Raw genomic sequence first — 20,643 nt, 5'->3', positions numbered from 1 at the left:
ATTTTACATTATAAATGAGATTTAGAAAATATTCATGCCCCCCCCCCTTACAAAAAAAATAAAACAAAAATGAACCGTGAAGATGTATTCTCACCGCCATACAATTCACCTTAATATCTGGCTATAGGCCTTAACTTGACCCTATATAGATCACCTTTAAAGAAGACACGCTCGAATTCCTTAACTCTCACGAAATCTCAAGAGAATCAAAGTCAAGGACATAGTGCAACTGAAGACTCGGATGATCAAAAAGTGATCACAGGATTTCCAGGCTCAATTGGAGGAACAGTGGGAACGAAAAATTTATTGAAATTTGAATCTGACGATACAACAACGGCAAGTGAGACAAATTCAAATTTCTTGTCGAAAAAGAAGAAGAATTTCACTAAGAGAACAACAAGTACGAGCCGTTTAAATAATAATATGAATCAAAGTGAAAATCCCGTGGAGAATATAAGAAAACAGTTGGAGAAATTGGAAGATCTTGGTGATCAATTACCTAGCAATGAAACTGCGTATACCTTGCGTTATCCTTTCCAGGATAAATGTGAGTCTTCCAGAGGCGATACTGCAAAATTAAGTTAGTTGAGAAATATAAATATTAAAGTATCTGAGAGAACAATTTTCTTGCATGGATTTTCGCTTTTCACATGGTATATATATATATATATAGGATCTTGGTAATTTGAATTATGTAACTGAAACTTTGCGGTGTTTTTAAGTCCCTTTAAGTAGTTCCAAACTTTTGTCTATATAGAAAGTCGATTGTAATGAAATTATTAATTAGTTATCGATCGCATCATATAGTTAAATAATTTGACAAAAATTTGTTTAAAAAATTAATTGGAAAAAAAGTTAATTCATAATTAATTAATTATCAATAATAATTACTTTCTATTTCTCTAATATTTCTAATCTCATTTAATTTTCTATTTCCCTAATTTTTATAGGAAAAAAATTTGTCAACATTTTTTTTTAAATTCATAAAGTGGTCGTGACTAATAAATTTTTTGTTCCCTATTTACAATTCACAATTTATTTATAATCGATTCTAAATTCATAAAAAATTTTCTCAATATTCAGTAGATCCTCTCATTATAATTTGCCTATAATCCAGATCCTAAAATATAATACGTAGATTTCGATTCTTTCCGATACTTTGCTGTTTAGAAAGTCCTTGTGAAATAAATACTACATCCACATTGTGTATAATTATTATATTAATTATTTAGTTATAGTAAATAACAAAAAAAAATTTTTTTTCTTTTTTTTTTTAATGAAAGATTTTAATTCTTAAATAAATGACATTTAGCTCCAGTATCCGCATCATCGGAGTTGGAATTCTTTAGACATCGAATTCATGTAGAACGAGATTCGGTGAGAAGAGCTCGAGAGGCACTGAGGCAACAAAGAAGTGCTTTTCAAGGTAGACAGAAAGCTTGGAAGCAACGAAGCGCGAGGGCCACTTTGGAGCAGCTGGTAAAGGTACGGATCTAATTAGTTTGACTCTTGACCCAAAATTATTTTCTAAAATGTTTCATAATCCCAAAAGTCAATAGTCATTTGTATTCAAATCAGTGGAAGAATGAGAGTAAATATTTCTTTATAAATATAGAAATTCTCATTAATTATTAACGAAAACCTTTTTTAGAATCTTTGATTTCAATTTATTGATGAGGGAATATAAATAATAATTTTTTATGCAAAAAAATAAAAACTGTTTTTTTTTTTTTTGGTAAAAATATTTAAAAGATAGTAAGATAATTAAATATAGAAATAAAATATAAATAATCAAATTGCAAAATTTTAATCAATAACTATATAAAATTAAATGAATTAAAATGTTTGGAAATTAATAAGAAATATTATTATTTGCCATATTTGCGCTCGGAAATATATATAATCGGAAATGTTAGTATATATATAAATAAATTATTTGTATTTCTATATATAGGAAGAAAGAGAGCTCTCCGATATGGAAGTAAGCTTACATCGAACTCGTAGTCTTCTTGGGGAAAAAGTTATTCACCTCAGGCACTTGGAGCAGTCTTTGGATCGAGTGGCCAATGCAAAGAAGAACGAAAATGATGCCACAGTTGTGAAAAACGATGAGCAAACGTTGAGTGATATGTCGAGTGCCAGTAGTGGTTTTAGTTCAACAGATCTTGGCACAGACACGTTCATGGGTCAGTTTGCTTTTCTATTTATCGTCGAGCTTCATAAAAACAATATCTTTACTCTCTCAATTTATGTTTCTTCATTTCTTATTATTGTTATTGGATTTTTTTTTCAAGTTGAAAAATTCAATTGATGCGAATTCTACAATTTTTTTTTCTTATTAAAAATATTGAAATATTATTAGAATAATTAATTTTTTTCGTTTTAATTACATAAATGAAAGATTTATTATTTATTAATATAAAATATAAAATAATTAGTGTAATTAAATTAATACAAAGTATAATTAGAAAGAACATATTTTCTTTTTACATTTAGATAAACCAGATCACTATCAGGAATCAACGGAAATAATTGCGAGCTTGGAAAATTTGAATTCAGAAATTCGTGAAATTTGGGGTGTTCTGAATAAACGACAAGATAACAATGTTCCACCTCCGCCAACATTGATGTACTCGGATCTTGGATGGTTGCCATATCAACACTTAACGTCTCAACCGAGTAATGTGCAAGGTCAATCAAAAATTCTTTTATAAATTTCTCTTCAACTTTAATTAGAGATGTGTTATTATTTTCTTTCGTTCTTATAATATAAATATAAATATGTAGCAGAAATTTTCTCTCACTATATATCTTATAATGTTGAATTCTCTATATTCTTCTATATAGCAATAAAGATGGCACTGTTTTCTTAAGCTTTTATTAAGCACTGCACGATTCCGTCCTCTATAAATTTCCTGATATATTTTTTTTTCTCACTCATATATTTCTTTAATATACAGTGAAACCTCAAAAAATTGCAGGAAAAGTGCCCTAAGAGAAGTTGATTGCGATTTTAACGAGGTTCTATTGTATCAGTTTCTAGAGGCATTAGAAAAGAATTTTAAACTTACTTTATCCGAATTTCCATTTAACAGAAAATTCTAATAATCAAATGATAAGCAGAAAATACATAAATTGAATAGGAAAATTTTTTTTATTTATTATAATCCCCTAATTTTTGTGACAAACGAAATTTCTGATAAAATGACTTTAAAATTTTTTTCTAACACCTCTTTATTATATTCGATAATATTGTTTCTTATGAAAAAATCATCAATTTTTATTTATAATTATTTTTTTTTCACAAAAATTAATATTATATGGATCAATTTCTTACTTAAAAAAAAATTTTATTCTTCAATAAAATTTTTACAAACGAAATATTAATTGTAATAATTAATGTTTTTCTAATGCAACTAAAAAAATTTATTCATCTATTTAAATGAAAAATTATTTATCAATATACTTTAAATTTAAAATATAATTATCTTGATTCTTTAGTGTGGCTTTTTTTTAGATTTAAATTGAAAAAAAAATTATTATTTTGAAATTGAAACGATTTGAAAAAATTGAAAATATTCATAAAAGTGTTTCGATTAATATCAGCAGCTTTTGGTACACCGAACATCCAGTCGAACATCCTGTCGCAACTGTCAAGTGCACATCCACCAACGGCAAATACACAAAATATCATCGCCCAATATGGACCCAACAGTGGTTTTACAACAAGCGTTGGAACAGTGGAACGTGCCACATCAAATCTTATGGAAAGAACAAGGAATCTTAGGGATTGGCTACGACAAGCGAGAGTCGAAACTTCTGACCTGGTCAGTCCAGGACAAGCCACTCTCTAAATATGTTATAGAGAAAAAAGAAAAACTAAAATCACATCCCTCCGTGATTAATTATTATTTCTCAAAACAATTTCTAGAGTTTTGTATAACAAACAATTTTACTAAGGTAACAAATTTTTTTTTCCATTTTATCAAACATTTTTCTAATCATATTTATTTTAATTTTTAGGTGATTTTATTTATTTTTTTTTAATTTAAAATTAATTACATTTACGTTCGGATTTTATTTAAATTTGAATTGTATTTGTGTTGAAATTTCTTCAAATGTATTTATATTGAAGTTTTTTTTTATTTTTAGTTTGAATTTTATTTTAAGTTGATGTTTTTTAATTTAAAGTTTATATTTCAGTTGAAGTTTTTCTTAATTTTTAACATTATTATATAGATAGTTGAATTTTATTTGAATTTTATTTACATTGAAGTATTTTAATATAATGTTTTTATTTACATTTAGATTTTGTTTCTTGAATTTTATTAAATTTAAGTTTTCTCGATTTTTATTAAAAATAGCAAAAATATTCATCTGTTTATATTTTTGTTAGTAAAGAATAATATTTTTAAATATTATTTATAACCTCTTTATTCTGGAACTCTTATAGTTAAAAAAATAATAATAACAACTGCTTAAAATCAAAGACGAATTTTTTAAAACTGGTAAAATATATTTCTCTTGGGATGGAAGTATAATGTTTTAAAGCCAATAATAATTGTTCCTAATTTTGAGTTTTTAAATTCGAATAATGCGAGACACACAATTTAGCATATCGTTTTTTTTTAAGAAAAAAAGAAACTGAATCGATAATAAACTACATTTACCGAGATGTAGAAATTTTTAATGATCTAACTCCTTAAAAAGGAATAAATAGAAGTAGCAAAATGAGTTTCTCAATTTGCAAACCGATCTTATATTTTCTTAATGCCGCTTTTTTCGAATTGGGTTCGAGCGAATCTTCTATTACGATATTTTATTTTGTATGAAGTGCATTTATTTTTACAACGAAAGAAATGAAGGTATACAAAATGTTAATCTAGTCAAGATTGTATTATAAAGCCAGAATTCTTTTTATATTTACTTAGTTTTTAGAAATAAATTATTTATATATAATTTATATGATGAAAAATTTTATCAAAATGTAATTTACACAGCGAAAGTAACTGTTCATAAATAAGTAAATTACCAAAACGAATATTAAATATAAACATTTTTTTTTTAATTTTATATTTTTATTACATTTTTTTTTATTTTTCACTTCTTAAAATAGAAAATTCTGGATTTATGAGACAATCACGGTAAATTATGAAAAAAAGTGATGCGAATCTCAAATCATTAAATATTATAATTATACCCTTGTACATGTTTTCTTGTAAATATATTGTAATTATGATTGTAAAATAGAGTCGTGGTTCGTTAAAGTTAATCAGTCCTTTTGTATATTTTTGAAAATTCAATTTTTTTCATTTTAAAGGAAAAAAAAAGATGCGCAATGAATAATATGCAAATATTTCTATATATTTCATATTTTAATTTATAGTAACGACGGTGATATTGTATGATATTATTAATTAGTATAGTTTTTTTTTTGTTTTGCTTGTCTCTCCCCCTCCCCACATGTGATAAATATTTCTGCAGTTAAAAAAATAACGATACATTTGTTACCATTTGTATATCAAAAATTTAAGTTTTATGTATATTACACATTAATGAGTTTATCCCTTAAGCTTTGTAGCGTTGTCAATAATTCAAAAGTACCTAGAGAGTTTAGACTATTGTTAAATTTTTTAAGGGTATGTGACACATTGTGACGTCACCAGTTTAGGTTCTAAAAATTTTTATTTTTTAACCTATATATAGAGGAAGAAAATTGAAATTTTAGAAAATTAAAAAAAAATCACTTATTAAATATAATAACAAAAAAAAATGTAAAATAAATTATATAACAATGTAATTTAATTATTTTAAAAAAAATGTTAAAAATTAATATTTAAAAAAATATTTTTAATAAAATATATTCTAATATTAAACATAGTAAGTATAGTACGAATAATTTACATTTAAAAATAATAATTATTTACTTATTTAGCAATAATAAGAGGTAAAAAAAAATTTTTTAATTAAAAAAAATTAAATTGTATTTTAATATTATTTATAATTTTTGATGATATTCAAGAATGAGAATTAGTTTTCACTAATTTTAATGTAATTGATTTTGTGAATCGATTGGTGACGTGATTAATAATTATTTAATTTCAGTGACACACACCCTTAAGGAATTACAGTAAAAGTAAACTGTGCAATTTGGATATAAAGACATCCCCTTGTTATATGCCAAATATTTATCAAATTATAAGAACCAATAGTTACCTGATTCATATTAGACTTATATTAATTGTACTTTAAGTACTCGATCTTGAATAGACGATTTTTAACGGATCGCATTAATATATGTATAAATCTATATACAATAATACTAGTAGTGTTTAAATAACATTTTGGTCATTGACCTATTTGAAGCTATATTTTGAAATTTTAGACAAAATTTTCTCATTTCTCTTTCTAATTATTGCGGTAGTTAAACTAATTTTTTTTTTATTATTTTCAAAAATTAATTGAAAATTATGTCTTTTAATCGATTCTTTGCTATACTATGATAATTGGTGCGTTTTTTTAAAAATGTTATCCCAATTTTTGGAATATAAATATTAAGATTAAAAATGAAAAAAATATATAATGTAAAAATATATATACCTATACCTGAATATTATACTTTAAATAAAATATAAATAATAATAAAAATATGAAAGATTATTAAAAAACAAAAATATATATTATTATTATTATTATTACTCAAAACATAATATATAAAATATTATTTTAAAAATGTAAAATATTTAAGAGAAAAAACAAAATTATTTTTTAATCCCATATAATTATAATAAAAGCGTACCAATTGGAATTGTTAAAAGTGCTTTGAAGAATAAAAGAGAATAAATTATTAATAAAATATAATAATGGAATAAAATGGGAAGGATAATCTTTGAGATACTCAGGGAATTTCTGTGTGAAAATATATGCACAAAAAATATATTGTGGAAGTTTTCGACAATTTACCTTTGTATATAAGGAATTTCAAAATGAACTCTCGGATTGATTTTATTTAAATAATTCTTCAGAAATAAAAAATATGTTCAATTCTTCACAAAATTGAATTTTTTAAAATACAAATTCATTTGATAATTTTTATCAGAACATTTTTTATGAAAATGATCTAATTAAAAATGCTTTTTAAAAAATCTTTTTTTATTATTAAAAAAAAAACAATTTTGTTTCTGAAATTTCAAAATATGGAATTCGTAGTACCGTCCTGCTAGTATAATGATTGTTACACTCAACAGTATTTTTTCCTATTGCCTAAAAAAGCTCATTTGTTATATATATGTAATTGAATTAATCATATTTTAAATGAATTAAATTTAATATGAATTTCTTAAGCTATATGTATGATATATTCAATAGTAAGATCTTATCTTTTACATAGAATATCAGTGAGTAAATGTGTAATAGAAATTAATTTTTTATAATTTCCTCTAACATCAAGAACATAGTTTAATTTTTTTAGCTGATTAATGCAAATTGAATGAAAAAAAAAGAACCATTTTTTTTATTGTCTAGTCGAAAATTTCTGTACGCCTTAAAAAAAAACCTTTTCTATATAAATGAGACTTAAAAAATTTATATATCAATTTCATTAAATATATATAATAATGAATTTCCTACTGAATTTATAATTAATTAATTTAAAAATGATTTCTTATACATTAAACTAATTAACTAATATCTATCAATAAGTTTTTCAAGAGTGAATTAATATACATATAATAATTATTAATTAATTGGTCATTAATTATAATAATGACTTAAATCATATATGAAAAGGAAGAAAAATTTTACAGAAGTTTTTGACTGCAGAAGATAATAATTCTATAATATAATGTGTGAAACAGTGACTTTTGCACTCATCAAACTTTTGCACCTTTCACATCTCTCCCCCCCCCCTCTTTTATAAATATACATAATCCTGATTATAAAAAAATAGTCATTTTTATCTCAATTGTCAAATGAAAATCAACAAAGATGTGTAGTAGATCGTAAGTTGTCTTCCACGAGAAAGATATGAAAATATTTGAAACTTGCCTAAAGAATAAAGGTATATATATATATATAAAAAAAAATATATTATATATTATATTATGAGTAGTTGTATATGTAGATAAATTATTTGTGGCAAGATGTATTTATTAAAGTAAATGAATGTTTACAAATGTATAGATCATTTTCATTTGTTGATCTCTAATAAATATGAAATATGTATATCAAATTAGCATTCATACTTTCAAATATCTCATCGTATTTAAAAGAAATAGTGAATGAAGAAAAAATTTAAAATTTGTTGTTTATTATTTATTTAAATTAATTTTAAAAAACATTTTTTTTTTTAATAAAACAATAAGTTTTTAAACATTTGATCAATAGGGGAATTACACTGGAACCTTGGTCTAATGAACATAGTTTAAAAAAAAAAACCACTAACCGAGGTTCTAGTGTAATTATTAATTAATTAATTTTTATTAATGAATAAATAAATTTAAGATAATTAATAATTAATACTCTTTTTTAATTATTATTTTTAATAATTTTTGTTTAATTATTAAAAATAATTATAATTATTGTGTAAATAATAAACAATCAGTGTGATTTTGCTCACAGACCTCGGAATTATCCTCAAATTCTTCTAAACTTGGTAGCCAAGAAGTAATTTGACGAAATGGATTTGAATGTTTTGTTTGTAAAGAAATTTGTGCAGCGCGAATCACAGGAGTTGTTTTACAAATTAAAAGTCTCACGCAAGCTGTATCTAAACCATCAATATCGTCAATTAATTGTTGTGGAAGAGTTGCATCTTGTGCTCTTTTTATCAAATTTTGAATCTGAAAATAAGAACAATAATTATTTTATTTATTTATTAAAAATTTATTTTATACTATATTTATTAAATAATTTTATTAATATATTTATTTGGACAAAATTTATTTTCAGATTAATTCTTTTTTTTAATATTTTTTATGCACTGACAAAAATAATTTAATCAGTTATTTGAAAGGTATTTATTTTTTTATTTATTTGTTTCGAAAAAAAAACATTAATTTAATGATAAGTGTCTGATTAAATTAATTTTTTTTTATTGTTCTCTAATTTTTATTTTACTTTCAGAGAAATTGAAAATTCTTTTATACTGAAAAATTTGAATTCTACCTTTTGGCTTTTATTTTCCATAATTAATTTGTAGGGATCGGGCAAATCGTTATTCTCATCAGAACTAGCAGCATCAATTCGTGGAGTGAGATCAAATAATGATCCTATCTGTGTGTGAGTAATAAATAATCTATATTAATAAAATCAGACTTTTGTCTGTACATTGCTTCAAATTAATTTTTTCTTGCATAGTTTATCATTTTAAGTAGTAAAGATAACAAATATGCCAAAAATAAAAATTCTGTCTGTCTGTCTATCTGTCTGTCTGTCTGTCTGTCTGTCTGTCTGTCGTCAATATTTTGTACCGGCACAACTTTAAAACGGCTCAACCGATTGAGGTGAAACTTGGCAGTGTATTCAGTCTTAACGTAACTTAAAATCTTAGCCATATTTGATTAAAAAATATTAACATGAACGAAAGTTATGACATTTTTTCAAAAAATTTTAAAAAATCAAAAAAATGCAAATTTTTTATTTTTTGTCAGATTGATTTGAAACTATTTGTACCTAATTTTTTCACATAAATACAATCAATTTTTTTATTAAATTAAGTAAATAGTGTGAATTTAAAGGTCTAAATCAAATTTTTGAATTTCCAATTTTTTTAATAACATTGTAATATAAGAATTCATTATGTTCAACTTTTTATAAGTAAAACAATAATGTTTTTAGTCTGTTGGGTATTAAACGCAATCTTAGCTGCACACCAATGAAAAATATTAATTTAAACAAAAATATGACACTTTCAAAAAATTTAAAAAATTTAACATTTTTTATTTTTTGATAATTCTTTACTAAACGTTCTTTATTTAAAATTTTGTGACCAATTAAGTATGCTTTTAACAAGAAATTTTAAGAATTTTATCAGAATTTTAAAATTAATAATTGCAAATCTGAATATGAAATCAGATATTGTAAAAATAAAAAATCGAAAATTCCTTTTTTACTCTTTGAAATTAGCAATTATTATATTTAAATTATTATTATTATTATTGAATATTATTATTATTATTATTATTATTATTATTATTATTATTATTATTATTATTATTATTATTATAGATACAAATTATTTTTAAATATAATAAAACTAAATAAACTAAATAAACTGAAATATAATATAATAAATATAATAAAATTAAATTATTTTCATAATTACATCCAACTATACGTGTTCTCCTGTATTAAAATATCTTTTTATAAATTTTTAATTATTATTTATTCAATTCAATTTAATTTTTTCACTGCTTTTAATAAAATTAAAATAATTTAAAATTGTATTTAATTTTATAGTATTGAAAATAAAAATTATTTTAATCAATACAATTTAAATTAAAATTTTAAAAAACTTTAAAAATTATTTAAAGAATAAATTTTTAATAGAAAAATTTCTTTTAAAAATTTATTCTTCAAATAATTTTTAAAGTTTTTTAAAATTTTAATTTAAATTGTATTGATTAAAATAATTTTTATTTTCAATACTATAAAATTAAATACAATTTTAAATTATTTTAATTTTATTAAAAACAGTGAAAAAATTAAATTGAATTGAATAAATAATAATTAAAAATTTATAAAAAGATATTTTAATACAGGAGAACACGTATAGTTGGATGTAATTATAAATTTCAAAATTTATTAAATCTAAATATTATAACCGTCGAAGACGGGTGCGACAGCTAGTTAAATAAATAATTACAATTATTATTAATAATAATAATTATAAAAATTAATTTTCATGATTAATTATTATGAAGAAAATTAAATAATATTGCAAAAATTACGTCCAAAAGAAGATTTTAAGGAAGTAAAATTTTTTAATTATTTTGTAAGAAAATTTATTGTTTATATTATTTGTTAATTTAATTAGGTTTAATTTAAATAATTTATATAAATTCATATATTTCATAAAATTTGACAATATCTTCTTTTTTAAATGATTATACGTAAGAGATATTTATTCTGTGCTTAAATAATAATTTTTTTTTTTTTTTATTCAGCATACCATTTGTGCGAGAAAAATAACACTGTTGACTGTGATGGCTGTTACTTTTTGTGAATCTAATCCTAATAAGCGAAAAAATGCTGATACAAATGGAACAGGACCAAAGGTTCCTTTTGTCTTTTCTTTTTCTTCATTATTTTGACCATTGTCACCTCGTCTTTGACTTTCTTTTCGATTCAAACTTGCCGACACCAAATTCGCAATATCTTTCACAGTATCTAAATAATTTTTAGCATTGCGCAATCCCTCTTTTATTTTGTCAAATACACCTACAAAAATTAAAAAAAAAAATTTTTTTTTCAATTTTTTATTTTTCAATTTGATAATTAAAAAAATATTTATTAATTGAAAAAATGTTGTTAAAATATGTTGATTAATGTTTATTAAAATAATATTAATGACAAATTACCTCCATTATCACAAAATGTGGGTAATGCAGAAATTACAAGTAGAAAACAAAGACTAACAGTAGTCATCTTTTTAGAACAATGTCGTTAGATAGACTGAAGAAGACTAATTTTTTTTTCTCTCTCTTCTAGAAAAACGACCAGGAAAAAAGCAATTATTTTATATTTGGATAATCTTTAACACATCTATATATACATATATACTATATTTCTTCTATATATACCTACGCGTGTATTTGACGACAAAAACCCATTTTTTTTATTATTGTTCTTCACGCATTCTCAGCCAAGCAAAAAGGAAGACATCGTAATTTGCAGAAAAAAAAAAATTATTCAACGACACACAGTTTACTAGCGTATTTTGTGCATAAAACGTACAACGTCTTTGACTGAAAAATTCAAAATCAAACAAGTACCTTGTCCCATTATCTGTGAAGAAAAATTTTTTTAAAATCAAATATGTCTTCAAATTGTCGTTTATTTATTGTCATTGTATTTTTAAGTAATATTTTTCATTTTATACGTGGAATGAAAGAAGATTTGAATTTTTATTTACAGGAAGTGGAAAGCCTCAGTGAATTGCCATTGAATCGATTGATTCAATTGAAATCTGCATTTTCCGACAAAAATAGTGAGTATCAAATTTTTTAAATATTGATGAATTTTTTACTAATTTAATGATTTAGTTAGATTTTTTAATATATATTTTTTTAATTAAAAATAATTAATTATTTTAATAATAATGAATTTTGAATTTAATAATTTTTATTTAAATTTTTATCGTATAGATAATGGAGAGAATGGAACTCTATCTGTGAGCAGTAGAATGTCATCTCTTTCACTTCCGTCTGCTCTTCCTCTTAGACGAAGCGATAAACAACCAATAAGACGATACGAGGAATGGCATGAAAAAGGAGAAAAAGATACGAAAATTTCAAAAATTTTCCAACTCTCCATAACGACATTGTCATTTTTGGCGTTTGGCGGTTACCTTCTCACATTAATTATTATGGCAATTAGACGTACAGTTACTCCAACCACAGCAAGCGTAATAGTTCTCTCGGTATGAAAATTCCAAATTGATTTACAATTATTATTTATTTACTTTTATATTTATTACTTTCTATTTTGCTTTTTTATATTATTTATTATTCATAGTTCAAGCCTTTCGGCTTTGAACGAACTTTCTGTACACACAAATAAAATTATAATTATTAAAATATTAAACAAAAATTTCAAGATAAATACAAATTTAAATTCTTTTGCTTTTTTATATTATGATGCTGATTATTATGTATAAAATGTATTATTATATTCGTTATATTTTTCTTATTTTGTTTTTAATGTAAATGTGTATATATATTTATTTATTTATTTTAATATGGAAAAATTATTATTATTATTTTAATTTTTATTTTAAATCTGATACTAAGTTTTTTCAGGGTATATAAAGAATTTGAATAAATTAAGACCAAAGAGAAATCTTTTCGTATTAGATCCAATGGAAAATGAATTTGATACTGAAAAAATGTATAAAGGAATGATTATGCTGTCTCGAGGATATGCTCTTTATAATCAGTGAATATAAAGACGATAAATACAATGCGAAAGTATAAGCAAAAAAATTTAATTTAATTAGATAATTATGGAAAATAGAAAAAAAAAAAATTTCTATTTCAATGAATATTGTTTGAAAAAAAAATTGAAGTCAAAAGTAATAATTTATTTAAATGCAAAAAATCATCAACATTTTTTCTAACGGAAAAAATAAATTTTGTTATCAAAAAATGTTTTCAAGTATAAAAAAGTCGTCAATAATAAATTAGACGTCAATGACATGAATGTCATTAAATAATATAAATAAATAATTATTTAAGAAATGTGTTTAAGATTATATCGAAGACAAAATTATTATAAAATTTATTTATTTATAAATTTCAAAAAAGTAAATAAAAATATTATTTAGCTCATTTTTATTTATCATAATTTATGTATGATTTGCATTTAATGATAAAACGATAACAAACTATGTAATAATTGTATTGTTTACAATAAGTGACGTGGAAATTGTGATTCAGAGTTTCACTATTTACGTAAAAATGACAACACCTATTGCATATATATAATATTTTTAATTATTATAACCTGATCTATCGTATGATTTGACGCGCCTCCTTTTTAACCAATCAGAAGTCAATTTGAACAAACATGTTTATTTGTATTTTTGAGATAATTTCAAATATATTATATGTGTATTTGCCATTTATCTACGCGTAAATTTTCATTTAAAAGTTTGTGAATATTACGTCACTATATTTATACTTGTATGCGAATAACATAGTTTGACCGCAGATAGCATGTAAACAAATCAAGTTTATTGAACAAGGCAATAAACTCAACTTGCACTTACGTAAAAAGAAAATCTTATGTTTACCGATTTTCTGTTATTATATTCAAAATCATATGACAAATTTAATTATTATTTTCAATTTTTGTTTTAATTTAATGAAAAAAATATTTTTAGTACAATTATATTATTAAATTATATTCTATAATATTATTATTAAATTTATATATCACTAAAACAATTAATAAAATGACAGAAATAATTAATAACAATCAATAGTTTATTAATAAAAAGGTAAATAATAAAATTATACAAAATTTTATCATAACAAATCCAAAAGTGCAAACAAAATTCTTTTTACTATTGCCAAATGGATACAACGCATGTAGTTTTAAAAACAAAACCACGTGTCGCATTTACACGTGTTTTTGTTTTTCAATAATCAATCGCACTATTTTACCCATTTCTGTAAATAAATAATGGCCAAATAAAAAAAATTTTAAATAATATTTTATTATTATAGAAAATTATAATAAATAAATAACGAAATAATTATATTATAATTATAAATAAAACAATATTTAATTATATGAAAATAATAAAATTAATTTCCAAATAAGAAATTCACTTGCAACTAATTATTAAATTTATTGTTTTTGCAATATCATTATTTAAAAAAATTAACTATAACTGTTTTAATTAAAAATGTTCACTTTGTATTATTTACTAATATATTTTAATACTTTTGCAGAGTTTTCTTATAAGTACATATATAGGAAATCAAAAATAAACGAAAAAAAAATGAACATCGAACTTTGCGTCTTAAAAAAAAAACGTTTATCAACATTAACATAAAAAATTAATTTAAAACAAGGTAATTAATTATTTATTAATTTGAATCGATTTCATGTGGAATTGATCAACAAATAATTGAACATTTTTTTCAATAATTTAATAATTATTAAAATTTACCGTTTATTATAATAAATAAATAAATAATTTTAAATGTTTCGATGTCTGATTGTTAAACTATTTTTTCATAGAAACCGTAAAACTGCATAATGTTAATTTAAATTAAATAATTTTCTTAATTAATGTAATTATTTATTTATTGAATATATACAAGTATACTGATAAAAAATGTCCCATTTTTACAGAAAATAAATTTAGTTTTTTCTAAAAATTAATTCAGTTATTAAATTAATTTAATATAATTTAGTTAATTTAATAAGTGAATTAATTAAGTTAATAATTAAATTAGTTAATTAAGGCAGTTAATTGAGTTAATTAATTATAATAGGATAGAATTTATTTACTGATGCTACATATATTTATATGTTTTATCTCAAAAAGTGTCTTTTTCATTAAATTAAATTTAATAAATTATTTAAAATTTGGTGATATAATTTTTTACTCAATGTAAAAATTTTTTTTTTCAAATGAATAAAAAAATAATAAAAAAAAAAAGAAAATATTGATGCACTCAAATTGCACCTGAATGAAAAACAAAAAACATTATTTTTACGCATTTTCATATCAAGACCAAAAAGTGACAAAAATATTTATCATGGTTCGAATTCCTAGAAGCAAAAATTAAACTAGAGACAAACCCACGTGTGCCAAATAAAAGTACTTTTACGACGCAGACGTAATCGTATGATCACTGCATCTGTGTGTATATGTATTCTATATAGTTAACATGTTTGTAGTTTATAAAAAGCCACGAAGACTCTTTGCCTCTTCAGTAAACCAAAAAACATTCAACCGAGATTAACATTATATACCTTCAAAAAATATACATTTCCTTTTATTTCTAATTTATATAAACAATTAAAATATTTTTTTAGATAGTTAAAAAAAATTTTAAATTATTTTCAAATGAAATAAAGTGAAGTGTCAGTTATAATAATTATAATTTTACAAGTTTAGTGTTTAAAGACTTTTAACTAAGTTTTTTTTCAACTATAAAAGTACTGTGATATCTGCAATAATTAAGAAGAGGTGAATAGATTTATGTTGTAATTTCAAAGTTCAAGATCATTTTTATTTAGATTATAATATGTATAATGAACAACTTTCTCGAATTTGAATATGATGCAACTTATAATTTTTGTCTTTTCTTTTCTATAGTGAAATAAAAATAAGATACAAACATCGTATTTAAATATAAAATAATAAATTAATATAAAAAAAGAAGGAAAAATAATTTTTTGAATAGATAAATAAAAAGTATAATATTTAATTATTGTTTTAAACTTGTTTTTAAGATTGAAGTTAACAATATTTTTATAAATGTAAAATTTTTTCAGTGACAAGGTGACTAAAGTTGATAAAAAGTTTTAAGAGTTAAATAAACATCCGATATGTCTTTGAGTAAAAATGTGCGACATTGTAGAAGATGCATTTCGTTATCGAGGTCAGTGAAAACTTACAATTTTTAAATTAATAATTTAATTTAAATTCAATAATGCCCCTGACACTTGTCACAATTGTGAATATAATATTCACTATGTCAATTTTTTACAAATTATAAACATTATTACCATAACTGAATTTAAAAATTTCACAATTACAATTTAATTAATCAAAATCAGTTTAAACAAATATTAAAAATCACATGTTAATTTTTTGTATTTTTCATTATTTTCATATTTATTAATTTTTGTTTTATTTTCTTTCATTAAATTATGTTTGTTTCATAAATTTTTGTCAAACACAACAAAAAAATAATAATTCAAAATATCGAGATATCGATAATCGATTAGTGCGATATATAACGATATATAGAATCGAAAAGTAGTTTGATTCGATTGTTTATTTACTTTTGATCTTTATTAATAAATAAGAAGAAAATATACAGAAATAAACAAGAAAAAATGAAGTAAAAGTGAGTGAAATTGACAGAGGATTAGAGTAATAATGTAGAAAATGCTAGTTATGTATTTTCCATATTTTCCTATAGTGTATTAGATCAGCTGATTCATAGTAGTGACACAATGACACAGTTTAAATAACACAAAACACATATGTCAGATTTTTCAAATTATTTCGATTTCCCGTTTGAATTTTAATTTGCAATACATTTCTAATGACACATAAGTAATTCAATGAAGAAGTAACAAAATACAGACAGAGTGATACATTGTATTTGTCATTGATGTTATTATTTTGTGCGGTTATATACAATTTTGACAGTGCTTTGTTTACAATACGCAGTAGTTCATAAATGTGTTTATAAATTTTATAGGTAAGAAAGTGTGATTAAATTATTGAAACGAATGTATTATACTTTTTTTTTATAACCTAATTATAAACTTCTATTTTATATTTGTTAATTATTGATTGTATTTTACGTTATATACAATTTACCTGAAATCAGTCAACAATACCTTTTGTTTCACTTCAATATGTAACTCTTTTGTATATATGTCATAGAAAAACAAGTGTTTTTTTTTTACTTTTGTTTACAAGTTTTTGATGACGAAAACGTAATTTATACGTTAATTAAAAGTTTCATTTTATTGTTAAAATTATAAAAATAATTCTATTTAATTATTATATTTATTAAATTAAATAATTACAATAAATAAAATAATATTTATAAAATGATTACTAAATTTTTTTTTTTTAATTTAAATTTTGCAATTACAGGCAATTAGCAGAAAATTCAAGTCGCGATGTTGGCGGAAATGGATCAACTATAACAGGAAATATTTTACAAAAAACAAAAATGTCAATGCCAAATCAAGGGAAATTTTTAGCTGTAATAAAAGATTTTTTAAATAAATCGGCGTATGAAAAAAATATTCAACTTATCATAAATAAAGATTGGATTGATTTTTTTCAAAAATTAACCTACTCTCAAATTGTGAATATAAGAAGATTTTCTCCCATTTTACAATTGAAATCATTCTCGACAAATAATGATGATAACAATAAAAACAATGACAGTACAAGAAAAGCCGTTGTTGTTAATATTGAAGACGAGAAAAGTGTTAATCAAGAAGAAAAACATTTAGTAAAACAAAAACTTAGCCCAGAATCAAAATTACAGAAACAAGAAATAAAGGTGATAATTCTATTTTTTTTTTTTCTATTAAAAATAATATTTTCAATTAATTTTTTAATTAATTTAATTAATTGTGAGTTAATTAAATTTATTTATTAACTATAATAATATTAATAATTTAAATTTACATGTTAAACATATTGAATTTCAGATGACAGAAGTTTTGCCATCGATTTCAACCGAGAAAGACTTTAAAGACCAAATTCTTGCCATCCCACAAGTTTTAGCGGCGCTTGTGCCAAAATTTAGAAGTCAAGATAAAGTAAAACCATTCATTATTCCAAAATGGAAAACAAACATGTACAATAATGTGTCGAAACACAGTATTTTATCGAGGACAAAACACGTTTTAAATAGTATTGCAACTGCAGAATCAAATACATCGAAATGGAGAAGAGTTGAGGATTTATTAGTACATATCGATCAATATCCTGAAGCTCGTTATCATGCCATTAAAGAAGGTGGAATTGCAATTTTATTGAGAATGCGACAAAAAACAAATGACAAACAAATTCATGGTAAGAACTTGTATTTATAACACTTTTAAATAAAATTTATATATTTTATTTTTATTTATGAAAAATTTTTATTTGAAGATTCGATTCGAGAAGCTTTAACTGTTTTGGGACACGTTGATCCGCTTCCTAATCGAGGAATCAGAATTCTCACCATTGATGGCGGTGGAATTCGTGGAGTTATGGTCGTTGAAATGTTAAAGAAACTCGAGCAATTAACGGGCAAAAGAATTTACGAATTGTTTGATTATATTTGTGGTGTCAGTACCGGAGCTATTCTTTCCTCTGTAATTGGTAAATATATTTTTATGTATATATATATTTCAAAATAATTGTTGAATTTCAAAAATTAAAAACTTTTTTTTCTCATCATTTTTCATGCAGCGACTATAAAAGATAATGGAGAAGGTATACGCATTTTTTTTAATGTTGTTTTTTTCAAATATTTTTTGATCATTCTTTTTAATTCTTTGAAATTAAGAGAATGAAAATTTTATTTTAAAGAATTAAAAAAATATCAAAATAAATATTTCAAAATTAATTCAAGAATATGAAAATTTAATAAATTATAAGTTGAATTAATTTTAATAAATTATTTCAGGAGGTGCTAAAAAGAAAACGTTGGATGAAGTTTCTATACTTTATAAAGAATTGAGTACACAAATTTTCACTCAAAGTCCTTTGAAAGGAACAAGTGGTCTTGTTTGGAGTCATGCCTATTACGATACAACTCTTTGGGAAGAAATGCTACAAGATCAATTAGGCGATAAGGAACTTATTAAAACTTCACGTGAACCAATGACTCCAAAGGTAATAATTTTAAATCAAAATCAAATTTTTTTTTTTTTATGTTTAGAAAATGAAAACAAATTTAAGGGAATTTGAAACATAATTATCACATTCTGTATATTACAGAAAATCAGTGAAAACAAACATAAAAAATATTAATTATTTGTAAATATTATTTAATTAATTAATTAATAACTTTTTGTTGTAGTTTTCAACTGTATCTGCAGTTGTGAATCTCGAACGAGTCTCGGCATTTGTTTTTAGAAATTACACTTTGCCACATGGCGTTGAAAGTCAGTATATGGGGTCTTACAAATATAAATTGTGGGAAGCTGTAAGAGCTTCAGCTGCTGCTCCAAGTTACTTTGAAGAGTTTAGAAAAGGAGATTATCTTCATCAAGATGGAGGTAATTATTTCATTTGTATCCTATTTTTTATTCAATTTATTCATCTTATTATTATATAAATAATAATAATAATAACAACAATTAATTATAATTACATAAAAAATATTATGATTTATATTTCTAATTTTCGATATATTGCTTCTTTTTAATTTCTCTTTTCAAGGAAAAATAAAATAAAATTCTGATGAAAATTTCAGGAATATTGGTAAACAATCCATGCGCTGTGGCCATTCATGAGGCAAAACAATTGTGGCCAAATAATCCAATTCAGTGTGTTGTTTCCTTTGGTACTGGACGAACACCTTGTTTAACTAATCCATGCAACGAAGAGGCAACAGAGGAAAAGGGCATTGCAGCTTCCAGTTGGAAGGAGAAATTTTACAAAATTCTAGACAGTGCAACGGATACAGAAGGTATAATTTAATTTCTTTTGTAAATTACGAATAGTTTTTAAATTATTGTATATTTAATCTATTTAATAATTACAATGAAATATAATTAAATAATTACTTCTCTCTCTCTCTTTTTTTAGCGGTGCATATTATGTTAAACGATCTTCTGCCAGATCATGCCTATTATAGATTTAATCCTTATTTATCTGAAATGTTAACAATGGTCGAGATTCGTCCAGACAAAATAGAACAATTGGAGCAAGATGTCGCAATGTATATTAGAAGAAATGAGGAAAAGTTTCAACAGGCAGCTGAGGCTTTACTTCAGAAAAAATCAATGAATCAACAAATTCAAGATTGGGTGAGAATGAAGAAAAAAATGTTCACCACATAAAATGTCTTTTGTCGTCGAAAAACATTTTATACATTCCATTTTCTATTTTATCTATTCTCCCATTTGATTAAAAATTTTTTAAATTGATAAAAAAAACACCAATTAAATAATTTGATCTTAGAAAAAGTAATACAATTTTTAACAAAAAAAAAG

General features: G+C 22.8%; 4 protein-coding genes across 12 annotated transcripts in view; 3 read left to right on the top strand and 1 right to left on the bottom strand.

Moving 5' to 3' along the window:
• The window catches only part of LOC127287030 (trichohyalin), a 34,403-nt gene extending 30,326 nt beyond the window's left edge, over positions 1–4,077 (top strand). For 3 of the 5 annotated variants that reach the window (XM_051313732.1, XM_051313733.1, XM_051313728.1), the window contains 5 exons: positions 150–580; positions 1,313–1,485; positions 1,955–2,186; positions 2,497–2,691; positions 3,607–4,077. In XM_051313732.1, coding sequence (XP_051169689.1) covers positions 150–580; positions 1,313–1,485; positions 1,955–2,186; positions 2,497–2,691; positions 3,607–3,854 — 1,279 coding nt within the window. In that variant the 3' untranslated portion in view covers positions 3,855–4,077. The remainder of the gene's footprint in view (positions 1–149; positions 581–1,312; positions 1,486–1,954; positions 2,187–2,496; positions 2,692–3,606) is intronic. The other 2 variants (XM_051313731.1, XM_051313729.1) reach the window with 2 other exon arrangements.
• Positions 4,078–4,656: 579 nt separating this feature from the next.
• LOC127287047 (uncharacterized) lies at positions 4,657–11,753 on the bottom strand. Of its 2 annotated transcripts, XM_051313764.1 has the most exons (4): positions 11,580–11,753; positions 11,171–11,439; positions 9,166–9,273; positions 4,657–8,840 (listed from the first exon to the last, which is right to left on the bottom strand). In XM_051313764.1, exons 1-4 carry the CDS (start codon positions 11,644–11,646, stop codon positions 8,577–8,579), a joined length of 708 nt encoding a protein of 235 aa, XP_051169721.1. In that variant the 5' UTR covers positions 11,647–11,753; the 3' UTR covers positions 4,657–8,576. The 2 variants fall into 2 exon arrangements, with proteins under 2 accessions (XP_051169721.1, XP_051169722.1); XM_051313765.1 differs by lacking the exon at positions 9,166–9,273.
• A 193-nt stretch (positions 11,754–11,946) lies between these two features.
• Positions 11,947–14,483, top strand: LOC127287049 (uncharacterized). Of its 2 annotated transcripts, none has more exons than XM_051313767.1 (3): positions 11,947–12,208; positions 12,366–12,640; positions 13,020–13,166. In XM_051313767.1, the coding sequence occupies exons 1-3, from the start codon at positions 12,037–12,039 to the stop codon at positions 13,026–13,028; spliced, it is 456 nt and encodes a 151-aa protein (XP_051169724.1). In that variant the 5' UTR covers positions 11,947–12,036; the 3' UTR covers positions 13,029–13,166. The 2 variants fall into 2 exon arrangements, with proteins under 2 accessions (XP_051169724.1, XP_051169723.1); XM_051313766.1 differs by having other exon boundaries at positions 11,953–12,208; positions 13,031–14,483.
• Positions 14,484–15,706: 1,223 nt separating this feature from the next.
• LOC127287037 (calcium-independent phospholipase A2-gamma-like) lies at positions 15,707–20,504 on the top strand. Of its 3 annotated transcripts, XM_051313746.1 has the most exons (10): positions 15,707–15,925; positions 16,234–16,340; positions 17,576–17,993; positions 18,145–18,511; positions 18,590–18,802; positions 18,893–18,916; positions 19,110–19,318; positions 19,506–19,704; positions 19,902–20,117; positions 20,237–20,504. In XM_051313746.1, the coding sequence occupies exons 2-10, from the start codon at positions 16,288–16,290 to the stop codon at positions 20,488–20,490; spliced, it is 1,953 nt and encodes a 650-aa protein (XP_051169703.1). In that variant the 5' UTR covers positions 15,707–15,925; positions 16,234–16,287; the 3' UTR covers positions 20,491–20,504. The 3 variants fall into 3 exon arrangements, with proteins under 3 accessions (XP_051169703.1, XP_051169704.1, XP_051169705.1); XM_051313747.1 differs by lacking the exon at positions 18,893–18,916 and having other exon boundaries at positions 15,710–15,925; XM_051313748.1 differs by lacking the exons at positions 15,707–15,925; positions 16,234–16,340 and adding an exon at positions 16,736–17,171.
• The last annotated feature ends 139 nt before the right edge of the window (positions 20,505–20,643 follow it).

This window comes from Leptopilina boulardi, unplaced genomic scaffold (assembly GCF_019393585.1).
Source record: "Leptopilina boulardi isolate dan_hultmark-lab unplaced genomic scaffold, ZJU_Lbou_2.1 LbouV2_367, whole genome shotgun sequence".
NCBI classification, from domain to species: domain Eukaryota; kingdom Metazoa; phylum Arthropoda; class Insecta; order Hymenoptera; family Figitidae; genus Leptopilina; species Leptopilina boulardi.
The sequence above is the reverse complement of the archived record's forward strand: the minus strand, read 5'-3'. Positions and strand labels throughout refer to the sequence as shown.